This window comes from Eretmochelys imbricata, chromosome 6, assembly GCF_965152235.1.
Source record: "Eretmochelys imbricata isolate rEreImb1 chromosome 6, rEreImb1.hap1, whole genome shotgun sequence".
Taxonomy (NCBI): domain Eukaryota; kingdom Metazoa; phylum Chordata; order Testudines; family Cheloniidae; genus Eretmochelys; species Eretmochelys imbricata.
In genome coordinates, this window is record NC_135577.1 from 24,964,094 (window position 1) to 24,989,973 (window position 25,880).

The following is a 25,880-nucleotide window of genomic DNA, read 5'->3' on the forward strand; positions in this document are numbered from 1 at the left end:
TTCTTTTGGCCACAGCATTGCACTGGGAGCTTATGTACAGCTGATTTTCCACTATGACTCCCAAACCTTTTTCAGAGTCATTGCATCCCATGATAGAGTGCTCCCTCCGGTAAGTCTGTCCTACGTTCTTCATTTCTAGATGTACACATTTTTGTTTACAAATGGTGCATACAGCCATCGTAGGACATTTTTAAACACTTACTGTACTAACAGCAGACTGATTGCATCTCTACAAGAATTCAAATGCAATCTACAATCAAGTAACTGTGGTATTAGAAAATAAAGGGACTCATCAAGTGGAAGAGTGATGTGCATAGAAACCGAGCATGGTGCTAAAAGATTTTACAAACATTTGAAGTGAAAAATTTCTCACACCATCCTAGATTTGTCTTCATTTTTATTTGGATCGTTGACCCCAGAAATTGAAAGATGGATTATTTAGTCTGAATGTATACAAGTTAAGAGGTATAGCTTCTCTCAAAGGACTGATTCTTCTGTTTTGGTATACATGATACATTTATTAAATTAGATAGAATGAAAAAAGTCAAAGTGTATTTTACAATAAAAGAAAAACCATGTGGACACTGGGCCTCAATACAGTGAGAAACAATGCCTCCAGAATTATTACAGCAAAAACATCCTCTGTACAGTATTACATGTCAACCAACACAAGCAGTAATATTTGCAAAGGGAAAACATTCGGTACCTTCAGCACACAAGAATAGCGGTTGAAGAGAAAGTTAGCAAGGATCTAGCTAGACAAACATATTCCTGTCTTTAGCCAGTGCAGACCCTTGGCAGGATTAAAGCTAGTGCGAACACCGCTAACTTTTAGCAGATGCCAGTATTACACAGCTGGCTTTGGCTCCAGGCTGTTGTAAGCTGCTGAGTGTGACAGAAGTACAATCAAGACACATTATTCTATTAAATGAAGCATACAGGTCACATGCTGCAACAGAATGTGTGATGTATTTAATTTAAAACAAAACCCAGCATGGTATTGCCTTTCAGTTCTGCATTTCTGGACCCTCAACTGCTAGCTTTAACTATTCCTTGCCAGTTCAAAATCCCTCAGACCTGAAACTGACAAGGAACAGCAAAACAATTGTGGTGGGATATATATATTGACAAAAAACTGAGTAGGCATATGGTTTCGTCTCATTAATTTTAGTAACAAAAATACAGTAGTGCATCTTGGAGGCTTCTTTTCACATGTATAATGCTTGCGCCTCCATTGAATTAAAATGCCCAGGTCAGTATTTCTTAATATGAAAACTATATATTTTATTCCCATAGAGTCCAACTTACAGGCCATACTGCTCCTAAACTACCCACCTTCAATCTATGCAGCTTCTCTCTGCTATACTTCATATAACAAATGCATCTTACAAAAAAGGACTTCCAGTAGGTCTAGAGGTCCCATGGAAAATGTAAGGTTCCCCAGAAATTCAATCTAGTTAGTCTAACAGTCTCACTTCCTCCTCCTAATTATTAAGAGCACTCAGAGCTGTTTGTTCTATGCTTACATTTCAGCCATAACAGAATTAGGAATACAATTTCAGGTGACAGCAAAATTACTTTCCCAGACACAGATCAAACCATGACCACTTGCTTTAGAAAAATCTGCTACTGTAGACTCCAAGTAACTATACATAAAATCTTTATTATATACATTTTCCCTGAATTTGTCTACCCTAGCAATCCATACCATTTGTACAGGTGTTACAACAAGGGACTCATCCCTCAATTTTTACCAAGAAGTTGAGTGATGATCATCTTTTGCTTTAAAGCGTGGGCTGGCAATGCCACAAGATGTCGCTGTGCTATGAAGATAAAATCCTGATGCTCAATCTAGTGTTGAGTTTTGTGATTAACATGTGATGACAAAGGCTACGAACAAGAGGAGCAAGGCTAGCTTCCTGATAAAAAGCTGTTTCTAGAGACTCAAAAGGTAAAGATGTAATGGGCTGTGCAGGTAAAATGCAGAGGGGCTGTGCAGGTAAAATGCAGAGAGACTGTAGCCTTGAATTCTTAGGAAAATGTAAAACCAGTGGGAGAACATGAAGACAACTAAATTTTTACAAGATGTAAGTCTGCCAACTAAGACAATGGGGAATTTTTGACATAACTAACGAGTGAATGTCTGACATCATGAAAAAGGTTTTTTGTTTGTTTGTTTTAAATCAACCAGTGAAAGAAAACCAGGACAATTTTGGTACTGTATTTAAAAACTCTCCACCCCCACACTTATTAAACAGAAAGATATTGGGGAAAGCAGTTTATTCATAAATATAGAAGAACCTTCTGCTTGCGGAAGAAGAAAAAAGGAGGGGAAGGAGAGAGAATAAAGGCTCTTTCCTTATTCCAAACCTGGCTTACTAAAGTTCTCATGAACCACTCTTGAGATCCTGTATTTCAAGTGTACATTCAAACACGAAGAAAATACAAGCTATGGCTATTGCAGAAAGTATTTTAAAGCAGTTTTAAAACCACCACCAAAAACCAGAACAGTGACATTGCACATTATTGAAAATAAATTTGTGCATACTACTTAAAGTGCATTGCTTTGCAGTTTTAAAAAAAATTAAGAAGCTGCAGAAATTTATCAAAACAGGTATAATCTGTTCCCACTCCAGAGGCTCTGCAATTCTGTGCTACAATGTTGCATACACATTAACACATGCAATGACTGTATGCACTCTCCTTCCCCTTTATGAGGATCTGCCAATTTAGGATATGTCAGATTTTCCATTATCTCACAAGATAATTTTGATATTTGTATGCATACAATTCAATTGAATTAGTTAAGATCAACTGTAACTCAATGAATCATCGAAACAAGTTCTTTAAATACTTTATACCTACTGAAGATTCTGCAGCTCTTTGCTACTCCATATTCCAGACTACCAAAAAACCTTTCCTCATTAAAAAGTAATTTTTTCTCCATGCAAAAAGACAGTTTTACTGAAAAACAGGAGTGAGTGTAGCAGGTTTCTTCTCAAAACATAAATGTTATACTTAAAAAAACCCAAAACCCATGTTTTCTTATTACAAGACAGCTCCTTAAATAATTAAATGCTTATTTTATACATAATTTTCCAGGTATAAAATCTTTCCTCCTGCATTCATCCTTTGGAATAATCACAGGAATGTAGAAGCAAGAAGAGTGCAAGTAACTGCAGGAACACATTAGGGCCCAATCCTGTCCTCTGATGCAGTGTGTATTGCTGTATCTAGAAAACCATCTCCTGAAGATTTCACTAGTACAGCAACATCACATGGTAGGATTGAGCCCCAGAATGCTCACCAAAAGATATATATTGCTTTGGTGCCCAATCACAAGGATAGGTGGGTGGGGCTACCTAATTAGAAACACTAAAGGCTACAACAAGAAAGCCAGCTTGTTAGTAGATTTAAAACTATGTTAAGGATAGTTGGACTATTCACAGCAATAACTGAACACCACAGGACAAACCAAAAGGCATTGTGTAATCATTTTTTATATCTCTGGCAGAAACAGGTGGCTTACTGAAACAAAAACATTGTATTAAAAGCAGTATGTAAAGAAAAAAATCTAACTCCCAGAAAACATAACTCTTCCGATCTCACAGACAGAACAGTAAATCCTGTACTGCATAGTGTTGAGAGAGATCATATGAACATGCTCTTGTTTTCAAAGAGAGAGAGAGAAGGAAGAAAAAAGCAGCATAGCCACATACACACACCCCCGAAAGCAATATAGCCACATATGATAAACCTGGTGTTAACAAAAAAGCTTCTGTGGAACATATGTAAAATAAACTGTAAAAGAGAAAGTGAAAAAAATGTGCAAATATCCAAGGAGAAAAAGGGGTACAAGCTCTTTCAGACAGAATGCTCACAGGAATCTGTTAGGAAATTCTTCCTCTACCTAAATCCCTGGCTTGGCAAGTCAAAATAAAGGTGGCATCAAGAACAGAGACAATGCAGGGGTTGGGATCTATAACTCTTCTGCAATCTGAAGTAACGAGTTGATAGCTGCATCCTTGTTCCCCCTCTGAGCTTCTAGCACTGAACGAATTACTTCCTTGTCCATATTGGGGAACATGTCTTGGATTGATTTCAGATCCTCGTCATTACACACGTGCTGAGGGTTGACTGGAGGAGGCACTGCCACCGGTACCATGCCTGGGTTACAGACTGCAGGCATTCCTGAAAACAAAACCAGAAAATTAAAGATTCCTCCTACGTGAATAATAAAACGTTTATTCTTGATCAAATGAAATACGCACAAAAGGCCCTTTATACTACATATTTCAGAGAAAATTGTTGATTTTATTTACAGGTGCAAAAACATTGCGATATCTGGGAAGTCATCCGACTGTTGCAAACAAGACTTTTTCTATAATTACATTTTGATACTAGCCACATTATTACCCTCTGCGCAATGTTCCAGACATGCTCAGCGAATGCGGCGATGGGCTTGGCACAAAGACCTAGTCAGACAAATAAGGCAATCTTAGGCAGGCTCTACAGTTTTAGAATAGGCACCCACGTACTAGGATTTCAGGCTACACAAAAAACGTAATAAAAAAAGAGTGATCACACTCTTTTATAAGTTCTTATAGGTTTATATCACGGTTTGCAGAATCTTTTTGTTGCACGTAAGGGCCATAACACTAATGAATTCGATGCAATACAATTTCATTGTTGAAAACAAAATAAACTAAGGTCAAACCCTGATCCTATACCAATAGTCTGATGTCAGAAGTCATGTTTCTTGACCAGAGTAATAAAGAGCTCAGATAAAAGGGGATTTCCATGAACATGGCCTCCATTACATCAAAAAAGGAATGCATTAAAGTAACTCATTGTTCCCAAGTAGATTGGGAGCAGATATAAGTGAACAAACAACCCATGATTTTGATGTCATGTCTGTTGTCACATAAATAGTATCCCATTGTTCAACATGTGACATCAGAGCTATGCTGCATGATGAGAGAGGAATTCTGTTTTTTATTCCTATAGATGGACACTTTCCTTGACCTTACTGTTTCTTCCAGTTTTTTAGGCAGAGGACAGAAACCACTTCAGAGATATTTTGGAACTTTTGCATTACATTGTTCTCACAGTACTGTCAAAGTCAAGAAAGAAAAATTTACAGTGCAATATGGAGAGGAATTTTTAAAAGCAGGGCTTTCTGAAACAAGTTCCTAAAAACCACCATGCACGCTCCATATAAAAAGTATGTTTTTACCATCTGATGACCTAAATAATTCAAATCATGCCTACAGTTCGGAAACACAGCTAAAAGAGGTACAAAGTTAGTTTATTTTTATAAAGCTCATCTTGGTAGCCAAGGATGGTGCACTAAAGACTTTTGTCAAGAATTTGTAATTATTTCAATTAATTGCATTCTAAACTAGGATATTGTTGTACAAGGCATCATTTGACTTAAAAAAAAGCTTTCTGACTGGGGAGTTCTGGACACTACATCTGCTTCCTGCTTATGCAGCTTATAAGATAAAGAACCTTTTTGTACCAAATATGATTTTAAAGTTAGAGAAGTTAATTTGTTCTTCTGACCCTATTTTATTTTAAACTGATATTCTATGGATGTAATTTTTATTTAAAATGTCCTTCCATGATCCAAAATGTCAGGTGGTAGCTGTATTTGCAGCAGCATTGTAAAATCCAGAGAGTTTGAGCTGAACAAGATTTTGTTATCAAGAAGAGCCAGCATACAAAAATTTGCAACAATTCATACCACCAGACATGCTAGTGATAGAGCCCTTATAACATAATTTCCATGTAACTGGTGTATCCTCTTGCACTAAGGATACCTCTCCATGGGAGGGAATCCCAGTTACTAGGAAGATACAAGTAATGGTAATGGGGGATTCAATCATTAGAAATATAGCTAGCTGGATTTGTTATGACCAGGAGAACAGCATGGTGAATTGCCTGCCAAGCAAGCAAGCCGCAGATCTCTCGAGACATCCAGACAAACTTATGTGCAGTGCTGGGGAGGAGTTGATGGCCATGGTACCTGTGGGTACCAATGACATAGGAAAAGATAGGAGAAAGGTCCTGGAGGCCAATTTTAGGCTGCTAGGTAAGAGATTGAAGTCCAGGACTTGCATCAGAGGTGGGCAAACTCCTGCCCGTGGGACCGTCCAACCCGGCCCTTGAGCTCCCTGCCGGGGAGGCTAGCCCCCAGCCTCTCTCCTACTGTACCCCCTTCCCCGCAGCCACACCGCCACGTGGGCAGCACTCTGGGCAGTGGGGCTGTGCACTCCTGCAGGGCAGTGCAGCAGTGTCTGGCTCCGGCTGGGCGGCGTGGCTGACAGACAGGCTGCTCTGAGCGGCTTGGTAAGGGAGTCAGCAGGTTCCGGGGGGCAGTCAGGGGATAGGGGATGGTTGGATAGGTGTGGGAGTCCCGGGGGGCCTGTCAGGGGGCAGTTGGATGGGGCAGAGGTTCTGGGGGGGCAGTCAGGGGATGGGGAACAGGGGGGGTTGGAAAGGCGTGGGAGTCCTGGGGAGCCTGGCAGGGGTGTTGATGGGGTCAGGGCAGTCAGAGGACGGGGGGGTTGGATGGGGGTCGGGTCCCAGGAGGGGGCAGTCAGTGGGAGGGGTCGGGGCCAAGCTCTTTGGGGAGGCACAGCCTTCCCTACCCGGCCCTCCATACAGTCTTGCAACCCCAATGTGGCCCTCAGGCCAAAAAGTTTGCCTACCCCTGACTTACATGGTAGCATTCTCTGAAATGTTTCCAGTTCCATGTGCAGGGACAGGAAGAACCACAGGGTCTCAATGCATGGATCACGTGATGGTGTAGGGAGAAAGGTTTTAGATTCATTAGGAACTGGGGAACCTTTAGGGAAAGGAGGAGTCTATACAGGAAGGATAGGTTCGACCTAGCCAAAACAGAACTAGACTATTGGCATGTAAAATTAAAAAGGTCATAGGAGTTTTTAAACCAAGGGCTGAAGGAAAGCTAACAGGTATGGAGGAGCACAGGGTTCAGACAGACATCCTACAGGGGAGGGTCTATTAATGGGAATCCTATATAGCCTAGTAAAGAGGGGAAGATAGAAGTTGACAAAGTACAAGTAGGAACTGAAGAGAAACAGTCAAATGAGAAAGTCCCATTCAGTTACATGACGTGATGGCAGACAACTAAAAAGTGACAAATTTTATAAGTGCTTATACAAAAATGTTAGAAGTCTAAATACTAAAATAGAGGACCTTGAGTGCCTGGTACTAAATAATGATATTGATATAATAGGCATCACAGAAACTTGGTGGAATGACGACAATCAATGAGACACTAACACCAGGACACAACATATATACGAATGACAGAACAGCTCACGCTGGCGGGGGAATGCCACTATTTGAGAAAGAAAGCATACAGAGTCAAATACAGTAAAAATCTTAGATAAATCAAACTTACTATAAAATCTCTATGGTTAGAAATTCCATGCTTGAATAATAAAAGTATAGCAGACGGTATATACTACTGACCAGCTGACCAGGATATTGATGGCAACTGTGAAATGCCCAGGGAGATCAGAGGTGCTATAAAAATAAGAAACTCAATAATAATGGGGGATTTCAACTATCCCCATATTGACTGGGTATAAGTCACCTCAGGATGGGATATGAAAGTAAAGTTTCTAGACACCACTAATGACTGCTTTGTGGAGCAGCTAGACCTGGAACCCACCAGGGGAGAGAAGTCTTGATTTAAGTCCAGAATTTAGCACAGGATGCGGTCCAAGAAGTGAATACAGCTGAACCGCTCAGTAACAGCAACCATACTATAATTAAATTTAACATCCTGGTGTGTGTGCACGCGTGTGGGGGGAGAAATGCCACAGAAGCCCACGACGGTAGCATTTAACTTCAGAAAGGAGAACACCACAAAAAAGAGGAAGCTAAATGGAAATGAAAAGGAACAGTCACAAGAGTGAAATGCCTTCAAGCAGCACGGAAACTTTTTAAAAACACCAGAATATAGGCTCAAATTAAAACAAATATGAAGAGAACCAAAAAAAGGCCACCATGGCTAACCAGAGTAAAAGAAGCATTTAGAAACAAAAAGGCATATTTTAAAAATTAGAAGGCAAATCTCACTGAGGAAAAATAGAAAGGAACAAACTCTGGCAAATCAAGTATAATTAGACAGGCCAAAAAAGAATTTGAAGAGCAACTAGCAAAAGACGAAATAAACGCAGCAAACACATTTTTAAGTACACCAGAAGTCTGCCAAACAGTTGGTGGGCCCACTGGTCAATCAAGGTGCTACAGGAGCACTCAAGGAAAACAATACCATTGCGAAGACACTAAATGAATTATTTGCATCAGTCTTCACTGCTTAGGGTGAGAGCCCAGAATATTCCCACATCTGAGCCATTGTTTTTAGGTGACAAATCTGAAGAACTAGCCCAGACTGAGGTGTCAATACAGGAAGTCTTTGAACAAAGTAATAAAACTAACAGTAATAAGTCACCTGGAACAGCTTGTATTCACCCAAGAGTTCTGAAAGAATTCAAATACGAAACTGCAGACCGACTAACTTTGGTATGTAAACCTTTAACTTAAATCAGCTTCTGTACCAGATGACTGGACGATAGCTGACGTGACTCCAATTTTTTTTTTAAAAAAGGCTCCAGAGGCAATCCTGGCAGTTACAGGCCAGTAAGCCTAACTTCGGTACCAGGCATATTGATTGAAAATATAGCAAAGAAAAGACTTATCAGCTGCATGGATAAACATGATTTGTTGGGGGAAGAGTCAACACAGCTTTTGTAAAGGGAAATCATACCTCACCAATTCATTATTCGTTTGAGTCAAACAAGCATGTGGAAGAGTGATGCAGTGGATAGAGTGTACTTAGACTGTCAGAAAGCCTTTGACAAGGTCCCTCACCAAAGGCTCTTAAGCAAAGTAAGCTGTCATGGGATAAGAGAAAAGTTCCTCTCATGAATCAGTAACTGGTTAAAAGACAGGAAACAAAGGGTAGGAATAAATGGTCAGTTTTCAGAAGGGAGAGAGGAAAATAACGGTGTATCCCAGAGATCTGTACTATGACAGTGCTGTTCAACATATCCATATACCATCTGAAAAGAGGTGTGTACAGTGAGATGGCGAAATTTGCAGACAATAAAAAATTACTCAAGATAGTTAAGTTCAAAGCAGTCTGAAGAGTTACAAAGGGATCTCACAATACTGGGTGACTGGGCAACAAAATGGCAGATGAAATTCTATGTTGGAAGGCAAGTTGGAAAATATAGTCCTAACTATATATACAAAATGATGGGGTCTAAATTCAGCTAAGAAAGATTTTGGAATCATCATGGATAGCTCTCTGAAAACATCTGCTCAATGTGCAATGACAGTCAAAAAAGTTAAAGTTAGGAACCATTAGGAAAGAGATCAGAGGTGGGCAAACTATGGCCCGCAGGCCACATCTGGCCCGCGGGACCCTCCTGCCCAGCCCCATAGCTCCTGGCCCAGAAGGTTAGCCCCGGGCCCTTCCCCTGCTGTTCCCCCTCCCCTGCAGCCTCAGCTCACTGCGCCACCGGGGCTGCGAGCTATTGACGGGCAGCGCAGCTGCAGAGCCGTGGCCTGACCCAGTGCTCTGTTCTACATGGTGGCGCGGATGGGGCAGGAGTCCCAGGAGGACCATCAGGGGTCAAGAAGCAGTGGGGGGTCGGATAGGGGGCAGCAGCCGGGGCACGCCTGGCTGTTTGGGGAGGCACAGACTCCCCTAATCGGCCCACCATACAATTTCGGAAACCCGATGTGACCCTCAGGCCAAAAAGTTTGCCCGCCCCAAGATAGATAATAAAACAGAAAATATCATAACGACACTCTATAAATCTATTGTATGCCCACACCATATATAGGGCATGCAGTTCTTTCGCCCTATGTCAAAAGAGACCTACAGAAATGGAAAAGGTACAGAGAAGGTCAACAAAAATTATTAAAGGCGTGGAACGGATTCCACATGAGGTGAGATTAAAACAGACTGGGACTATTCAGCTTGGTAAAAAGATGACTAAGGGAGGAAACGATAGAGGTCTATAAAATCATTATTGGTGTGGAGAAAGTGAATACCACAAGACGAGAATCAAGGATCACCCAAAGAAATTAATAGGCAGCAGGTTTAAACAAACAAAAGGCAATACTTCACATAATGCACAGTTAATCTGTGGAACTCATTGCCAGGGGATGTTGCGCATGCCAAAACTATAACTGAATTAAAAAAAAAAAAAACTAAAGAAGTTCCTGAAGGATAGGTCCAACAATGGCATTTGCCAAGATGGCCATGAATGCAGCCACATGCTCTGCGTGTCCCTAAGCCTCAGACTGCCAGATGCTGGGACTGGACGACAGAGGATGGATCACTTGATGACTACCCTGTTCTGTTCATTCCCTCTGAAGCATCTGGCATTGGTCACTGTCAGAAGACAGGATACTGGGCAAGATGCATCATTGGTCTGACTCAGTATGGCCTCTCTTGTGTTGGGAATGCTGATAAAAGCCAGTAAAAGTTTTCCTTCCTTAAAGGTCATCATCTTTGACCTTACTGATGATAAAGACCTGACATTTTACCATTAAGAATTTTTGTAGATTTTCAAAGACTGAAATATAATAAAAGCAAGTGAATGAGGGTCTCTTCAGATGGCACAGGCCTTCAGATATGTAAGAGAACTTACCAAAAATGAACTTCACCAAAAACTTGTCTCTACATCACAACCCTGAAGCAAGCCAACCATCTGCACAAACTTTTCAGGAACTACATCTTTCAGTTATTTTGCTTCCCACTTCTTCTCTTCCCATAGAAGATTTGTGGACTAAGACTACTTTGCTCCATGAATATGGGCATACCTTAATAAAATGTAAGTCCTCCTGCTTTCCATACAAAACCTAAGACACGCAAGAGTTAAACAAGAATCTTGTTCAGTTAGTGAACCCACATTTTCCAATGCACCACAAAAAGAGTTCCAATGCCAACCATTCCTCCTTTTTCAGTGATTTTAAAAAGTGTTTTGCTCCACTGCCTTCCTTTTTCAAAGACATACGAAAGCAATTTTAAACTCATCTATCTTAAGTAACCCATCACAAAGGCCCTTTTTTTGGGGGGGGGGGAGGGAGGGAGGAGTTCCCCCATCCAGGAATATATGTGTTTATTACAAAAATTCGAAAAATTGGTGCAAAAACTTTACTTCACAGTCTTCTGGATAAAAGTCCAGGTTAATACTGGGGGACAGGAAGAAAGGGGAAAAAAACCAATAGAGATAACTAAGAGAACTGAAAGTAAAAGCTATTTAATGCTGTGACTTATTTCATGAACTGTATATTAACAGTACATACACATATGCACACGCATGTGTATCTTCTACTACATTGCCTTACTTTAACAGACAGCCTCACATTTACATTGACTAATTTATTGTTAACAAACAGATCTACCTAACGTAATATATTGGAGTTTTAACAGAATGTGCATTTTCATGTCCATTGAATGGTCCAAAATTTGGATGAAAAATAAATCAGTAAAATACAAAAATGAAGGGCCTTACCCATCAGGCATCTTCCCCCTCCTAACTAAGCTCGTCTGAGAGCTGACAAACATCAAAAACTAAGCATACATGTCTAAAGCCTTCATCAGTGAAAACGGCTTCCATATAGCACAAGATAACACAAATATGGGTAAAGCAATCCAACCAATCAAAATAATTTGGCCTCTGACTATCACTGTCAAAAAAGTAGTTGGGGGTGAAAATGACCTCAAAAACCTTAATTTTCAACCACAAGTTGTCTTAATAGAACACCAGTTTTTAGACAGCTTGTAAAACTGTTTTAAATGATTCATTAAAAAAATTTAAAACATTCAGCATCAGGTGAATAGCACAGCCAGTAACCATCTTACTCAGAAAAGAAAAGGCAGTATCACTCCAGTTAGTTTCTGAAGTGATTCAGAAACAATAGAAACAGATCATCTTATCCATAAATTTAAAGTTGTATGTCTTCTCAGTCAAAATCACAAAGGCCAGAGTTTCCTTTCCTACTGTGTCATCAGGATATGTTAACTCTTGAATCATATACATTTGTAAAATCTCTACTGAATAAGTATTCTCAACTTTAGAGAGTTTATTTTTCTTTCCTAACAATTCTAACACTCCGTCTTCTCCCTCATTATTGCACAAACTGCAGACAAGTGGCTTTGAAAATTTTATATCACTTTAAATTCATTTGGTGCACAAAAATAGTCCAAGCACAACTACATTGAGTACCATAAAAATAAACCATGATATTTTAATACCATGATGAAAGTTTACTTTCTCATTTACTGTATGGTCTCTATATAGTTTTTCAAAATTTAAATACTGTTTTTAAATAAAAATCAAACATTTACACGACAATCTTCCTGTTAAAGAATTAAAATTTTAAGATTGAGGGTTTTTTTTAACTAAAACTGCTTGACACATTAAGTAGCTTCAATTTTATAAAATTAAGACTCAGTAAGATGCCACTTCATTTAACATATACTGTGTAATAGCTCATTTTGCACTGACAAGCATAGATAGAAAATAACAGTATTAAACGTTTTCAGAGGAGCTGGAATTGCACACTGCCATTATGCTCTTGCTTCCAGTATTACATAGAAAGTATTATAAATTAAGAGTGGAGAGTCCGTTCTCTAAAGCATCAGTGTGACTACAGTGGGAAACATGCTGGCACAAGCAATGACATTCCAATAATATAAAAATGAACATGTAAAATAGCAAGTCAGTTGATAGCATATTGTGGTCATTTAAGAACAGCAGTGGAAACAGCAAGGGGAAAATTTTCATCCAGATTGTACACAGTGCATTACACAAATATTTTGGTTCTTAGTTTCTAGTTCAGTCAAGTGCCTTATGTTCATTTCTTTTCCTCAAAAGTTTTTATCTAACAATGAAATAGGACACTCTACATACAATAGTTTCTTGCAGGCTATACCATTTTAATAGTTCTCTGAAAACACCACTGGGGGGAGCTTTTCGATCGCATCCAACTCATTTTTGCCTAATTCATTCATACCTTTGAAAATTTCCCAAAATGTTTGTTTTGTATAAATAATCACTTGTGTCAGCATTTTTGGTGCTAAAAACTACAGGCTATGATTTTATTTTTAAAACATCACATTCTGTCTCAACAACATACCCAGTTATGGCACTCGCTACAAAATGAACTGACATCTATGGAAAACATGAACATTCTCCAATCCCACAATAATTCTGGTGCTCTGGCAAGGTTAACTAAGAACCAAGCCAATCAAGTTGTTTTATATTTTATGTACACCATTTTATCTGGAATTCAGGATGCTAGTAAATGACATTTGACTTATTTAAGAAGAAATCTAGCCTTTCATGAAGACACTGGACTGGACTTTTTATACTAAGTTCAAATTGAGGATGTCACAATATCTATTTGAGAGTTCAAAATTAAGGGTTTGTCAGTGTATATCACTTTGACAAACTATTCAAGAGAAAAGGAGTCATCTGTTAAACCAATGACTGAGGCCTAGAGTCACAAAAATACGTCATCTAAACTCCAGACTTAAACACAGACTGAAGTGCCTAGGCGCGAAAGTCCCAGTTTTTGGCTTCAGTGTGATTCACAGAATTCATGCTGAATCCCATAAGTGCCTAAACTCACTTGGTGTCTAAGTTTTCGCAGTAAAAAGTTCCCTAGATGCCTATGTTTCTGCCTCTAGGCACCTCTCTCTCACCTAAGCAACAGAATGATTCATAAACCAGGAAAGACAGGTGTTCAACCAGCTAACTTGTGTGCAGGGCCTAGCAAGCATCTCAGAGACAGCCTATTGGATTGGGCACCTCAGGCAAGTTTGCACAGAACAGCTGGGGGAGGACCTCCCTCATAACTTGTAGCCCAGTGGTTAGGGTTCCACTGTGGATAAATTAGTCACTAGGAGGGGAGTGGGAAGAGGGGAGAAAGAGCACAGGGATGGACACACACAACCATGAGAATGATTCTATAGCTTGGTAGTTAAAGGACGCACCCAGGATGTGGTAGATCCAGAATCCAAATCCCTGATCTAACAACTAATTATTCATCCACAGTGGAATTGCTTCAACAGAAGAAACGGAGGGATCCCCATATTACAATATCCCATAGCTCACTGGTTAGAGCACTCACCTGAGAGGTGGCAGATCCCTGTTCAAATCAGTTTTCATCAGAGGGGGGTTTCCCCATATCCCAGATGAGTACCCTGACCACTGGGCTAAAAGTCAAGCTAGAGGTCCTCCTCCACTGGCTACCTTCTTGTAAAAACACCTGAGATGCCTAACTTTAGAGGGTTCACAGCTGAAAATCGCTAGCAGAGATAGGCACCCCCTGCAGTCCAAACTGAGGCATCTGTCTCAGTGAGAGGGGAGGGACTTAGCACATACCCATCTTATTGGCATCTCCCATTGGCTAGTTTGGATGGCCTGCTGTCTAGCATCCTGGCTTTTGTGAATAGCAGTCTAAGGCGCCTTCCCTCCCCCCCCAACCCCCCATTCAGTGTATAAGGAGCCTAAGAGCCTAAATCAGTGTGTTCCTGTGATTTTCTAGGCTTCCAAAAGTTAGGTGCTGCACCACTCAGCATCACAATGCTGAAGTACCTTTGTGAATCTAGGCCCAACTATCTTGAGTAGTGCTCACACAGAAATAGGCATCAGATGACTTAGCTAAGACTAATAATCAAAATGAATATTGCTTCCAAAAGGCATATGGTGGTGAAAAAGTTTACCCATGAGACTGTAAGGCAAGAGGGGTGGGGAAGGGAAAGAAAGGATAGGAAGCTTTGTCAATGTGCCACTAGAGAACCTGTTAGTACATGAGCTTCCAAGAAATTTTTGAAGTCCCCTCCACTCCTACAGTTAAAAAAAACCAAAAAACCCCAAACCCTACAGTGGCAGGGGTTTAGAAAGTCCCCTCTCCCTCTATAAAAACGTACAAGTGCAAAATTAGTGCTCGTTGACATTAAGAATAGTTGCTACCTGAACTAGGCCACAAGCCTACTTGAACCAGATGCTGTCAAGGACTTTGGAATTAGTTCTACATCTTGCCAGCACAGCTTGCCTTTGTGTATTGATGACTTTAGTATACAGGAAAACTTTACTACTTTCATGTTGTTTTAGTTTAAAAATCCTAAAACTAATAATTTTTTACCTGTAGACTACTATAACTAATCCTGTTTATTTCTGAAGTCTCTGGAAAGAAAAAGGAAAAAAAAACAGACATCTAAAAACCATTAGCACCTGCAGATGCCTTTATATCTTAAAACAGATGTATTAAAATTGCTGCATTGTGACATCCAAGTGCAATGCTCTGTGGTACAATATGCTGTGTACAAACAAAAAGCAATTTCAATGAGCTCATGCAAAGATTCTTGATTAAGTAATGTGGGGTGAGATAAGATCTCAGAAGACTTACCCAGAGCAAAGTACTCAAGCCCTGAGGATAGGTGGGAAAGGAATAAGACATGGAAAAGAAACATTAATCTACTTTTTTTAAATAGGAAATGAACAGTTTACCCTCCAAAGATGAGAGTCAGGCAAATTCAGATACAAAGCTGTTAGACTATGGATCCCAGCCTTCATATTTCACAGTGTCTCTTAATTAGATGTAACTTGTTGCAATAGTCAGATCAGATTTCCTGAAGATATAGTGAGGTGGTTTGCAGAAGTGGTGATCAGAAGGAAAGCTTTGTACCTAGACTGCAATTTCCTTGTGGCAGTGAGTTTCTTTTCTCCATGAAAGGCAACATATCCCTATAGCACTGCATACAAATATTTAATACTAATGTGGACTAAGTTAAGAAAGCAAGGTGACTTGTAGATCCAAAGAGGCACACTATTATACTAGCCCTCAGCTTTCATACTATAATAGACTAATTTTTTTATTCCTATCAGAGAACTTTTCATTAAAAAATTGCCACTGCAATAAGAGTTTACAATTTCAGAAGAATGAGTCTGCATAAATTAAGGTCTCTCTTGTTAAGATGCACAAGGTGTAGCCACAATTAGCTAAGATTAGTTTTGCCTCATTGGTAAGAGATAATCCATGCCCTTGATGGAGCCCTAATGATCCACTTTTAATGTCTGTAATTCTGACTTAGGCTATGTCTACACAACACATCTTTTAGTGACACAGCTGTGCTGCTACATCCGTGCTGCTAAAAGTGTAGTGCATTGTAGCCACTGTCTATTGGCAGGAGAGCTCTCCCGCCGAGAAAAAACTTCCAGTCCCAACGAGCAGCAGTAGTTTTGTCGGCAGGAAAGCTCTCCTGCTGACAAAACTCTGTTCACACCAGTGCTTTTCGTCAGCAAACGAAGAAGGGGGGGGAATATTCTATTACTTTCTGCTCCAGACCAGTATTGCGCATCTCCCCCTTCACAGTGTAAAAATGACCCCTCATTATTCAACATTTTCTTCCTGTGTCTCATCCACTTATTGTAGTGACAAACCAGTTTTTTCCTACTTTTTACTCCAGTGAGCACTACAAAGACTGAGGGAGTGAAAGATTCTATTCTGGCTTGCACATCATGATTAACAGTCCTGCTTGCACTAAGTTCCAAATGCAGAGTCTTTTCCTGATGAATGAACCAGAAAGATCATAGCTTGACTTTCAGATAACAGGTTGAGTATGATTAGAAAAAAAAGTTATTTCTCTTTTAAATTGAACACATTTTGGAAATCACAGACATTTTTACGGGGTTTTCCCCCCCCCCCTTTTTTTTTTTATTATTAAAGACTAGCAGTTTAGCTTTTCTGAATAGACATTTCAACCCAATCAAAAGGAAGTGTTTATAGCTATATTTCAATCACAAAAAAGCCTTATCACCAAAACTTTCACTTAGGAATCTGTCTGTAAGATCATTGCTGGAACAGAATGACACCTAGTGGCCATTTACTTAATTGCAGGTGTAGTTCACTGGGAGAAATTAAGGGTATGTCTACACTCCAATTAAAAACCTGTGGCTTACCCAGCTGATTCAGGCTCACAGGGCCCAAGCTGCAAGGCAGTTTAATCGCAGTGCAAGCTGGAGCCAAGACTCTAAGACCCTGAAAGGTGGGAGGAGCCCAGAGCTCAGGCTGCAGCCCAAGATCCCTACACCACAATTAAACAGCCCCTTAGCCCAAGTCAGCTGGCACGGGCCAGGCACAGGTGTCTAACTGCAGTGTAGACAAACACTTCATGAACCCTGTTGTGTAAGATTCTCTTTATGATTCCCATTAAGGGGAACAGGACTAGCATGGCTAAATGCCTTGTGGCCTTTAGAAAATCTGGAGTAAAAGGATGCGGGGTAGACGGTATGGAAACAAACAAAAGGTACTTTCCATACTAACTATGGCTCTGAGATGACTGATGGCATGGATTCACTTCGCGGGCAAGGGAACTTCTTGAGAAGAAGTGCCAGTTGGCGCATCCTACCTATGTCCTTCCAATCTCACGCAAGTAAACAGAGGATGTAACCCCAACTGATATTTAGTTCCTTCCACTAACAATACATTGTCAGACTAGACAATCTTGAGTGAGGTAACAGTAACTGTACCTTCTTCAAAACACATTCTGCATGGACTCTCCACTACAGGCAATTGACAAGAAGTCCCCAGACCCAAAGGGGGTGGATCTGGAGAGTCTTATCTGACTAACGATTGCAAGGCTGTTTGCCTCAGAGTATCTAATGTACAGGCCAAATTATTAGTGTTATGTCAAGTGAAAATATGGATGGACCATCAGGTAGTGTCTTTGCACCTCTTAACAATGGAGACTTTTCTGAGGCATGCATTTGAGGTCTAGTAAAATGCACCTTAATATGTCATGAACTAGTGGAGAGATTCTGATCTGCTTGGAATTTTTTTTACTGTTTCCTAGCATGTCAGGATAATGCTACAAATAAGACAGCCATCTAGATGTTTTACAAAATGGCTTAGCCCTGCTCAGGCAGTAACTTAAAACCTTACTAACAATGTAGCCTAGCTTTCCCTGCTGATAAGTTGCTTATGTGGAAGTCACAGGTCACCTTCAACAAGAATTTGAAATGCAGGTATACCTTTATCTTATCATTCTGGAACACTATATATAATGGCTGAGCCATTAATACATGGCTCTCACTCTTCAAGCCAACAAGATCATGACCAGAAATGCAGTCTTCAAAGACAGGTGGTCCAGGAAACATTTGAGCTGCTAAAATTGTGTTAGTAGGCACCACACAAGTCCCAGAGTGGGGATAACTCCTGAATAGGCAACACAATGACATAATTATGTTCAGTTCATGTAGGATTAGAGAATACAGTGGAATCTTGCACCAGTGAAATTGTAAGCCAAGTGCACTCTGACCAAACTGAGGGAGAGATTTGATTGCTTGGTGTAAAACAAGTAGATCACAATAAAAGAAGAAAAGAACAATAATGAAGTTCACATCCTTTAATCTTGCCCAGATAGAGAAGCAGGTCCATTTCACAGAATGTGAATTTTCAGGTGGAATATTTCCTCCTTTCAAGTGGAATTTTCTGGTCTTTTCAAATTCAATCTAAACTGTTCAACTAGCCAACCACTAGGCAAAGAGCTCAAATCAGGATGTAAAAGCTTCTGGGTCAGGAGATCTGACAAACTGAGCAGAGAAAGACAGATTGCAAGTTTAGCAGGCCAGAGTACAAAACCCGATGAATCCAAAATGCGGTTTCACAGCTCCACGGGTGATGTTCCCATCATCTCTAAGATGCTGTGGAATTAGAGAAATATCTGGCTCCAGTTAATGAAGATCTCCTGTTGGGATATTTTAAAACAATATTGTCTATCCCTAGGAGATTGAGAACTATGCGAACGCTATAATGGACACACCAATCCAAAAATCATATAGACTTCTACGATAAGTATGGATGATGATGATATGGTAAAATTATGCATAATTCACAGCAGTGATAATGGTAAAAAATAGACAATTTCATGATATGGTCATGGTGACCTTGTGGACTATGCTGCCATGCATTAACAGTTCATTAGTTCACTTTGAGCTAGTCCTGTTTGGAACAGGACTAGGTCAAAGCAAACTAACAAACAGTTAATGCACAGCAGCAAGGTCCATATAAATGACAAAATTTACCGATTCTGTGACAATGTGGACCACTGTGACAGTCATATCCTTAAGCAATAAGCAGGTCCCGCCCTTGAAGTTATACATGGTAATATAATCTCTTAAAATCTGGAGAAAACACCCTTCAGTAAATGTGAAATGGAACTGAACACTATAAACCAGTTATTTCATCCAAAACCCCCTGGTCTGAGGTGATGTCATTCTAGCAACTCTCTCCTTGTTACTACCTGCAGATGAAACTGAACTTACAAACATCACTCAGAAGGACAAGATGGTAGTGGTCAATAAGGGTATGCTGATTCACCCCTTGAGTTGTCCAAAAAGCTGAGGGATTCCAAAGTGTAGCCATTAGTAGGTTTACAGTATCATCTAGAGTTGAGACAAGTAGATAGCACTTGAGGGGAAGGGACTCCAGGAGGAGCTTTAATTGTATTCTGGATAACAGAGATTAATCTCTGGAGCCCCTGGGCCACAGAATTCTCTTCTCCAGTGTATGGTACAGCTGACCCAGGAAAATGAGTTATAGGAGAAGGTTTCCTACTTGGACCTCTGGAAATAGAGAATAAAGTCAGAAGAAAGAGCAACACAGAGAGCTGGCAGTGAAGGAACTCTACACATTGTCAGGAAGAAGAGCAGGTGGCGTTACAGTCAGCACTATGAACCAACTCTCCAGTGTCCAGGAATTCCACAGGAAGTTCCAGAAGCTGGCACCTGGAAGACAGCTCCTCCAGATAACCAGTACTAGAGGACAAAGCTCACAAGCCACCACAGTGAGGATCCTATGCAGGCAATGCTTGAAGTTTTCCTTTGTGGATCATTCTTCTGTTTATGTCCATCTCCGCTGCTTGCTTTTAGGGATTTTAAAAAAAACCAAAATAATTTCTGATTATGAACTGGCCAGAGCCATTATCACTATCATTTCCACAGAAAATCCTCTGCTTAGAATGGATTTCCCAGGAATTGCTTTAAACACTCAAATATCCTAAAGATAACTGAAGAGGCTCGTTTACTGTCACTTTGTGTCACAAAGTGACCAACTGGAATATCAATTACTCTTTACATTCAGTATTTTTCTACTACTATTCTGACTCAGATTCTGTCCAAGATTTCAGAGATTATCAAATGCAAACCTGGAAAGATGCTATGTGCAAACAGTGTAGAATGAGCTGACGAAAAAAAAAGAGTTGATTTGGAATTCAACCCCCCGCTGCAAAAAATCAGACGCATTTAATAAAACCCATTAAACTGTCCATAATATTTTCTTCTAAGTCACCTCTGGAGTCCTTTAAAAAAAAAAAAAGGAAAAATCTGACATTTGTTAAATAAAGGAAGCAATTCATGATGGTCTGAAAAATAAAGACTTGTTTAAGTAGAGAAGCAGGATTTCCTAATATTTTCATTCACAGTAATGACTGAAGCAACAAGTTAACTCTGAAAACAAATGCCGCAGTACTGAGTACAGTACTACATATAAGTATGCCATGGCTGTGGAACAACTCTGCTACTCCACCCACACCAGTACAGGTATGTTACCAGATAAGGACACTTCTGTACTATGCAAATATGAGTTAGGAAATTCGACATTTAATATAGGAAATAAATACTGTCATATGCACTAAATCTCAGATTTCTGTGCTTTTCTGCTTAGAAGAGGTTTCACCAATAAAAGTTCTTCAAAAGATTTTTTAAATATTTTCAAATTGAAGTGGAAAGGGGCAGACAACACTAGGTGGTGTACACATCAGATTACAGAAGAGCACTAATCTTTCAACTCTGAAGAAAGCCATGTTTTCATGTGTAAATGAGTCTCAGGTCAGGTCTACACTACAGACTTCTGCTGATACAGGTCCGGGACCACATGTCTTCACATCCCTGTGCTTTTAACGGTATAACTTGTTTTGTTGGAACAGGCTAGTTTTACTACACAAGTGCAAAGCGCAACTTTGCCACTATAGCTGCATCTGCACCAGTACTTGGCTAGTATAGTGTACCAATATTCAGTGCACAATTTGTGCCAGGGTTGAGCCACAGCACCTCTGGACTTGGCAACACGTTGCCCTAGCATCTCTGGGCTTGCCACATCAATTATGAAAGTAAAAAAAATTGCTTGAGCCCTGGCACCTCTTTCATTACAAATTAAGCACTGCCAGAGCACTCTTAGGCCTGGTCTACACTATGGGGGGGTAGCTCGATCTAAGTTACACAACTTCAGCTACGTGAATAATGTAGCTGAAGTCGACTTACTTAGATCTACTTACTGCAGTGTCTTCACTGCGGTAGGTCGACTGTTGACGCTCCCCGTCGACTCCACCTACGCTTCTCGCTCTGGTGGAGTACCACAGTCGACGGGAGAGCCTCGGCAGCTGATTTATCGCGTCTTCACTAGACATGATAAATCGACCTGTTGGATCGATCGCTCCGGAGGTAAGTGTAGACATGCCCTTAGTATAGGCATGGTCCTTATTACAACATGCAATAGGACTGGGCCAGAGAGGCTAGCATTGCAATTTTTTGTAGAGCTGTTTGAGAAATTCTGTACAGCATTCAGTTGTAATCTCCCAGGACTCATTCACATCCTCTTGTTTGTGGAGCACTGAAATCCATACTGTATATGAAGTATTTATTACATTAATGATTTTGAAGCTACAATAAGAAAAATATTAAATTCTAGTTGAAAAATACAAGAACATATGCATTTGGTTTATATCATAATGGAATCGCACTTCAGAGTATATGAATTATAGTCAAAACCAGTTAGTTGGCTGGTGAAATGAGGTCTAACACTCAATTAAATGGCATTTCTCTGTAACACAGTAACTTTTGAACACTGCAACTGACAAATTCCAAGGTTTCAGAGAATGCTCTCTCAGTGGACAGAACCCTACTGACTTTGGTGGGGGAAAAATAATCAAAGCCGAAAGGAAGAAATGGGGCACACATGCAGTTTCAGCATCTGGTTAGCAGTGCCAGCAGCTTCAACCACCTTTGTTAGTTGTCTACAGAGCAAAGAACCAGTTGCTGGTAGCCATTAAACACATTGCTGCATAACAATACCCTTCCTCCTCCCCATTTTTATTTCTTGATACAGTTTAAAATGTTGCTGCCCTGAAAGACTTTCTTCAAGATAGAAAGAAAATGAAAGTGGAAAGGAGGAGAAGGCAGTGGTGAACAAAAAGCCTGTGGCTTGGGGGACCCAGAGCCACCAGCATGAGGGAGAGAATTGTATTGCAGGGGGTTCCTGAACAAGGGGGATGTAGAGGAATGCCAGAGTCCCTGTTGGGTGCAATGCACTAGGACTACAGAAGCAACAAAGTGTGTAAAACTCTAGTACACTCACTGCTTAATGCTTCAATCTTTTTGTGTGTGCAGTTATTTCAACAGTCTTATATACATTACTACTGTGGAGTAAAATTGCTTCCACATGCCAGGTAACCCAGATCCCTGATGGAATTTAAACTTCATATTAACTCTAATAAAATGAGTTTGGAATCAGATTTGGGTTCAGCCCTTGGTGCTGTGATCATGCCTTCCTGGTGCAAGTGCTGGAGGAACCAATTCGGGGCAGAGCTCTTCTTCACCTGCTGCTCACAAACCAGGAAGAATTAGTAGGGGAAGCTAAAGTGGATGGGAACCTAGGAGGCAGTGACCATGAGATGGTCAATTTCAGGATCCTGACACACGGAAGAAAGGAAAGCAGCAGAATACGGACCCTGGACTTCAGAAAAGCAGACTTTGACTCCCTCAGGGAACTGATGGGCAAGATCCCCTGGGAGAATAACATGAGGGGGAAAGGAGTCCAGGAGAGCTGGCTGTATTTTAAAGAATCCTTATTGAGGTTACAGGGACAAACCATCCCGATGTGTATAAAGAATAGTAAATATGGCAGGCGACCAGCTTGGCTTAACAGTGAAATCCTTGATGATCTTGAACACAAAAAAGAAGCTTACAAGAAGTGAAAGATTGGACAAATGACTGGGGATGAGTATAAAAATATTGCTTGGGGATGCAGGAGTGAAATCAGGAAGGCCAAATCACACCTGGAGTTGCAGCTAACGAGATGTTAAGAGTAACAAGAAGGGTTTCTTCAGGTATGTTAGCAACAAGAAGAAAGTCAAGGAAAGTGTGGGCCCCTTACTGAATGAGGGAGGCAACCTAGTGACAGAGGATGTGGAAAAAGCTAATGTACTCAATGCTTTTTTTGCCTCTGCCTTTATGAATAAGGTCAGCTCCCAGACTACTGCACTGGGCAGCACAGCATGGGGAGGAGGTGACCAGCCCTCTGTGGAGAAAGAAGTGGTTCGGGACTATTTAGAAAAGCTGGACGTGCACAAGTCCATGGGGCCGGATGCGTTGCATCCGAGAGTGCTAAAGGAGTTGACGGATGTGATTGCAGAGCCATTGACCATTATCTTTGAAAACTCATGGTGATCGGGGGAAGTCCCGGATGACTGGAAAAAGGCTAATGTAGTGCCCATCTTTAAAAAAGGGAAGAAGGAGGATCCTGGGAACTACAGGCCAGTCAGCCTCACCTCAGTCCCTGGAAAAATCATGGAGCAGGTCCTCAAGGAATCAATTCTGAAGCACTTAGAGGAAAGTGATCAGGAACAGTCAACATGGATTCACCAAGGGCAAGTCATGCACGAGATAACTGGCTCTGTGCATGAGGGGAAAGCGGTGGACGTGTTGTTTCTTGACTTTAGCAAAGCTTTTGACACTGTCTCCCACACTATTCTTGCCAGCAAGTTAAAGTATGGGCTGGATGAATGGACCATAAGGTGGATAGAAAGCTGGCTAGATTGTCGGGCTCAACAGGTAGTGATCAATGGCTCCATGTCTAGTTGGCAGCCGGTACCAAGTGGAGTGCCCCAAGGGTCGGTCCTCGGGCCGGTTTTGTTCAATATCTTCATAAATGATCTGGAGGATGGTGTGGATTGCACCCTCAGCAAGTTTGCAGATGACACTAAACTGGGAGGAGAGGTGATACGCTGGAGGGTAGGGATAGGATACAGAGGGCCCTAGACAAATTAGAGGATTGGGCCAAAAGAAATCTGATGAGGTCAACAAGGACAAGTGCAGAGTCTTGTACTTAGGACGGAAGAATCCAATGCACCGCTACAGACTAGGGACTGAATGACTCGGCAGCAGTTCTGCAGAAAAGGACCTAGGCGTTACAGTGGACAAGAAGCTGGATATGAGTCAACAGTGTGCCCTTGCTGCCAAGAAGGCCAATGGCATTTTGGGATGTATAAGTAGGGGCATTGCCAGCAGATTGAGGGACGTGATCGTTCCCCTCTATTCGACATTGGTGAGGCCTCATCTGGAGTACTGTGTCCAGTTTTGGGCCCCACACTACAAGAAGGATGTGGAAAAATTGGAGAGAGATGAGGGGGGATTTGATAGCTGCTTTCAACTACCTAAAAGGTGGTTCCAAAGAGGATGGATCTAGACTATTCTCAGTGATAGCAGATGACAGGACAAGGAGTAATGGTCTCAAGTTGCAGTGGGGGAGATTTAGGTTGGATATTAGGAAAAACTTTTTCACTAGGAGGGTGGTGAAACACTGGAATGCGTTACCTAGGGAGGTGGTGGAATCTCCTTCCTTAGAAGTTTTTAAGGTCAGGCTTGAGAAAACCCTGGCTGGGATGATTTAATTGGGGATCGGTCCTGCTCTGAGCAGGGGGCTGGACTAGATGACCTCCTGAGGTCTCTTCCAACCCTGATATTCTATGCCCTATCCATTCTGTCACTTATTCACATGGACTTGGATGCATTTATTAAACTTAAACCAAAATACCCACACTGAATTCAGTCTTTCCCTTCGATGTACATCTACTGACATTATATTAGAGTAGCTACTGCACCTCAATCCATGTCCATATTATACCAGAATGAAGCTTTTAAACACCATGTCATGTGAGAAATAAAATACCACAAAAAGCCTATTAAATAATTTAGTGTTGCTTCTGAAGTTTGAAAGGCAATTTCACAGTCTATAATTGATTTTTACTACTTTTTTACAAAAATAAAGGGCCTCTGCTTCAAAGTATAGGCTCTCTCATTGTCTCAGTTGTGTACAATAGTGCAGTGAATTTCAGCAGAGAAAGTCTGTTAAACCCTCTGAAGAAAAAGTTGGTCTTCAGCTACTTGTATATTCTGGGCTGCTACTTTAAATAACTTTCTTCTGCATGCTATTGCAAAGAAGTGCACTCATGGGTAGATTCTGTCCCTCTGTAAGCACAGAAGACTCTGCCAAAAGAGTAGAAGTGGTGCAGTTCTGCTACACAAGAGAGGATTTGGGCAGTCTACAGGATCCCAGACTCCCTGAGTAACAGATCCCAGATCCATGGAAACTTCCTGTACACCACTGTGGAGAAGGAAGCTGGGGACCAGTTGAACTGCTGCCATATAGATCCACTGATAAATCCTCTTGGGAAGATGAGCACAAACACAAAACAAACTACTTAAGTTCTGTGGCAAGATTCCCAAGTTGCAGAGCAGCTCTGCTGTGGCCTATGGGGAAGATTCCTCCTCCGCACCACAGTGCCTTGGGAATTCCCCATTGCACCTACTTCCCTTGGCCCTACTCTAGAATGAGAAATTGGAATATGGAATAGAGAGCACCCCCCTCTTCCTTAACCTCCAATGCAAGTGATCTCCATGATGCTCCCAATCTCTGGTGGGTTCAGGTAAGGGATCCATCTGAGCTGGTAGTAGCCAGCATACTATCTTAGTATTTCT

General features: G+C 40.9%; 1 protein-coding gene across 2 annotated transcripts in view; it reads right to left on the reverse strand.

The window, feature by feature from the left end:
• Positions 1-380: 380 nt before the first annotated feature.
• The window catches only part of TOLLIP (toll interacting protein), a 60,068-nt gene continuing 34,568 nt past the window's right edge, over positions 381-25,880 (reverse strand). For both annotated transcript variants that reach the window (XM_077818249.1, XM_077818250.1), the window contains exon 6: positions 381-4,191. In XM_077818249.1, coding sequence (XP_077674375.1) covers positions 3,980-4,191 — 212 coding nt within the window. In that variant the 3' untranslated portion in view covers positions 381-3,979. The remainder of the gene's footprint in view (positions 4,192-25,880) is intronic.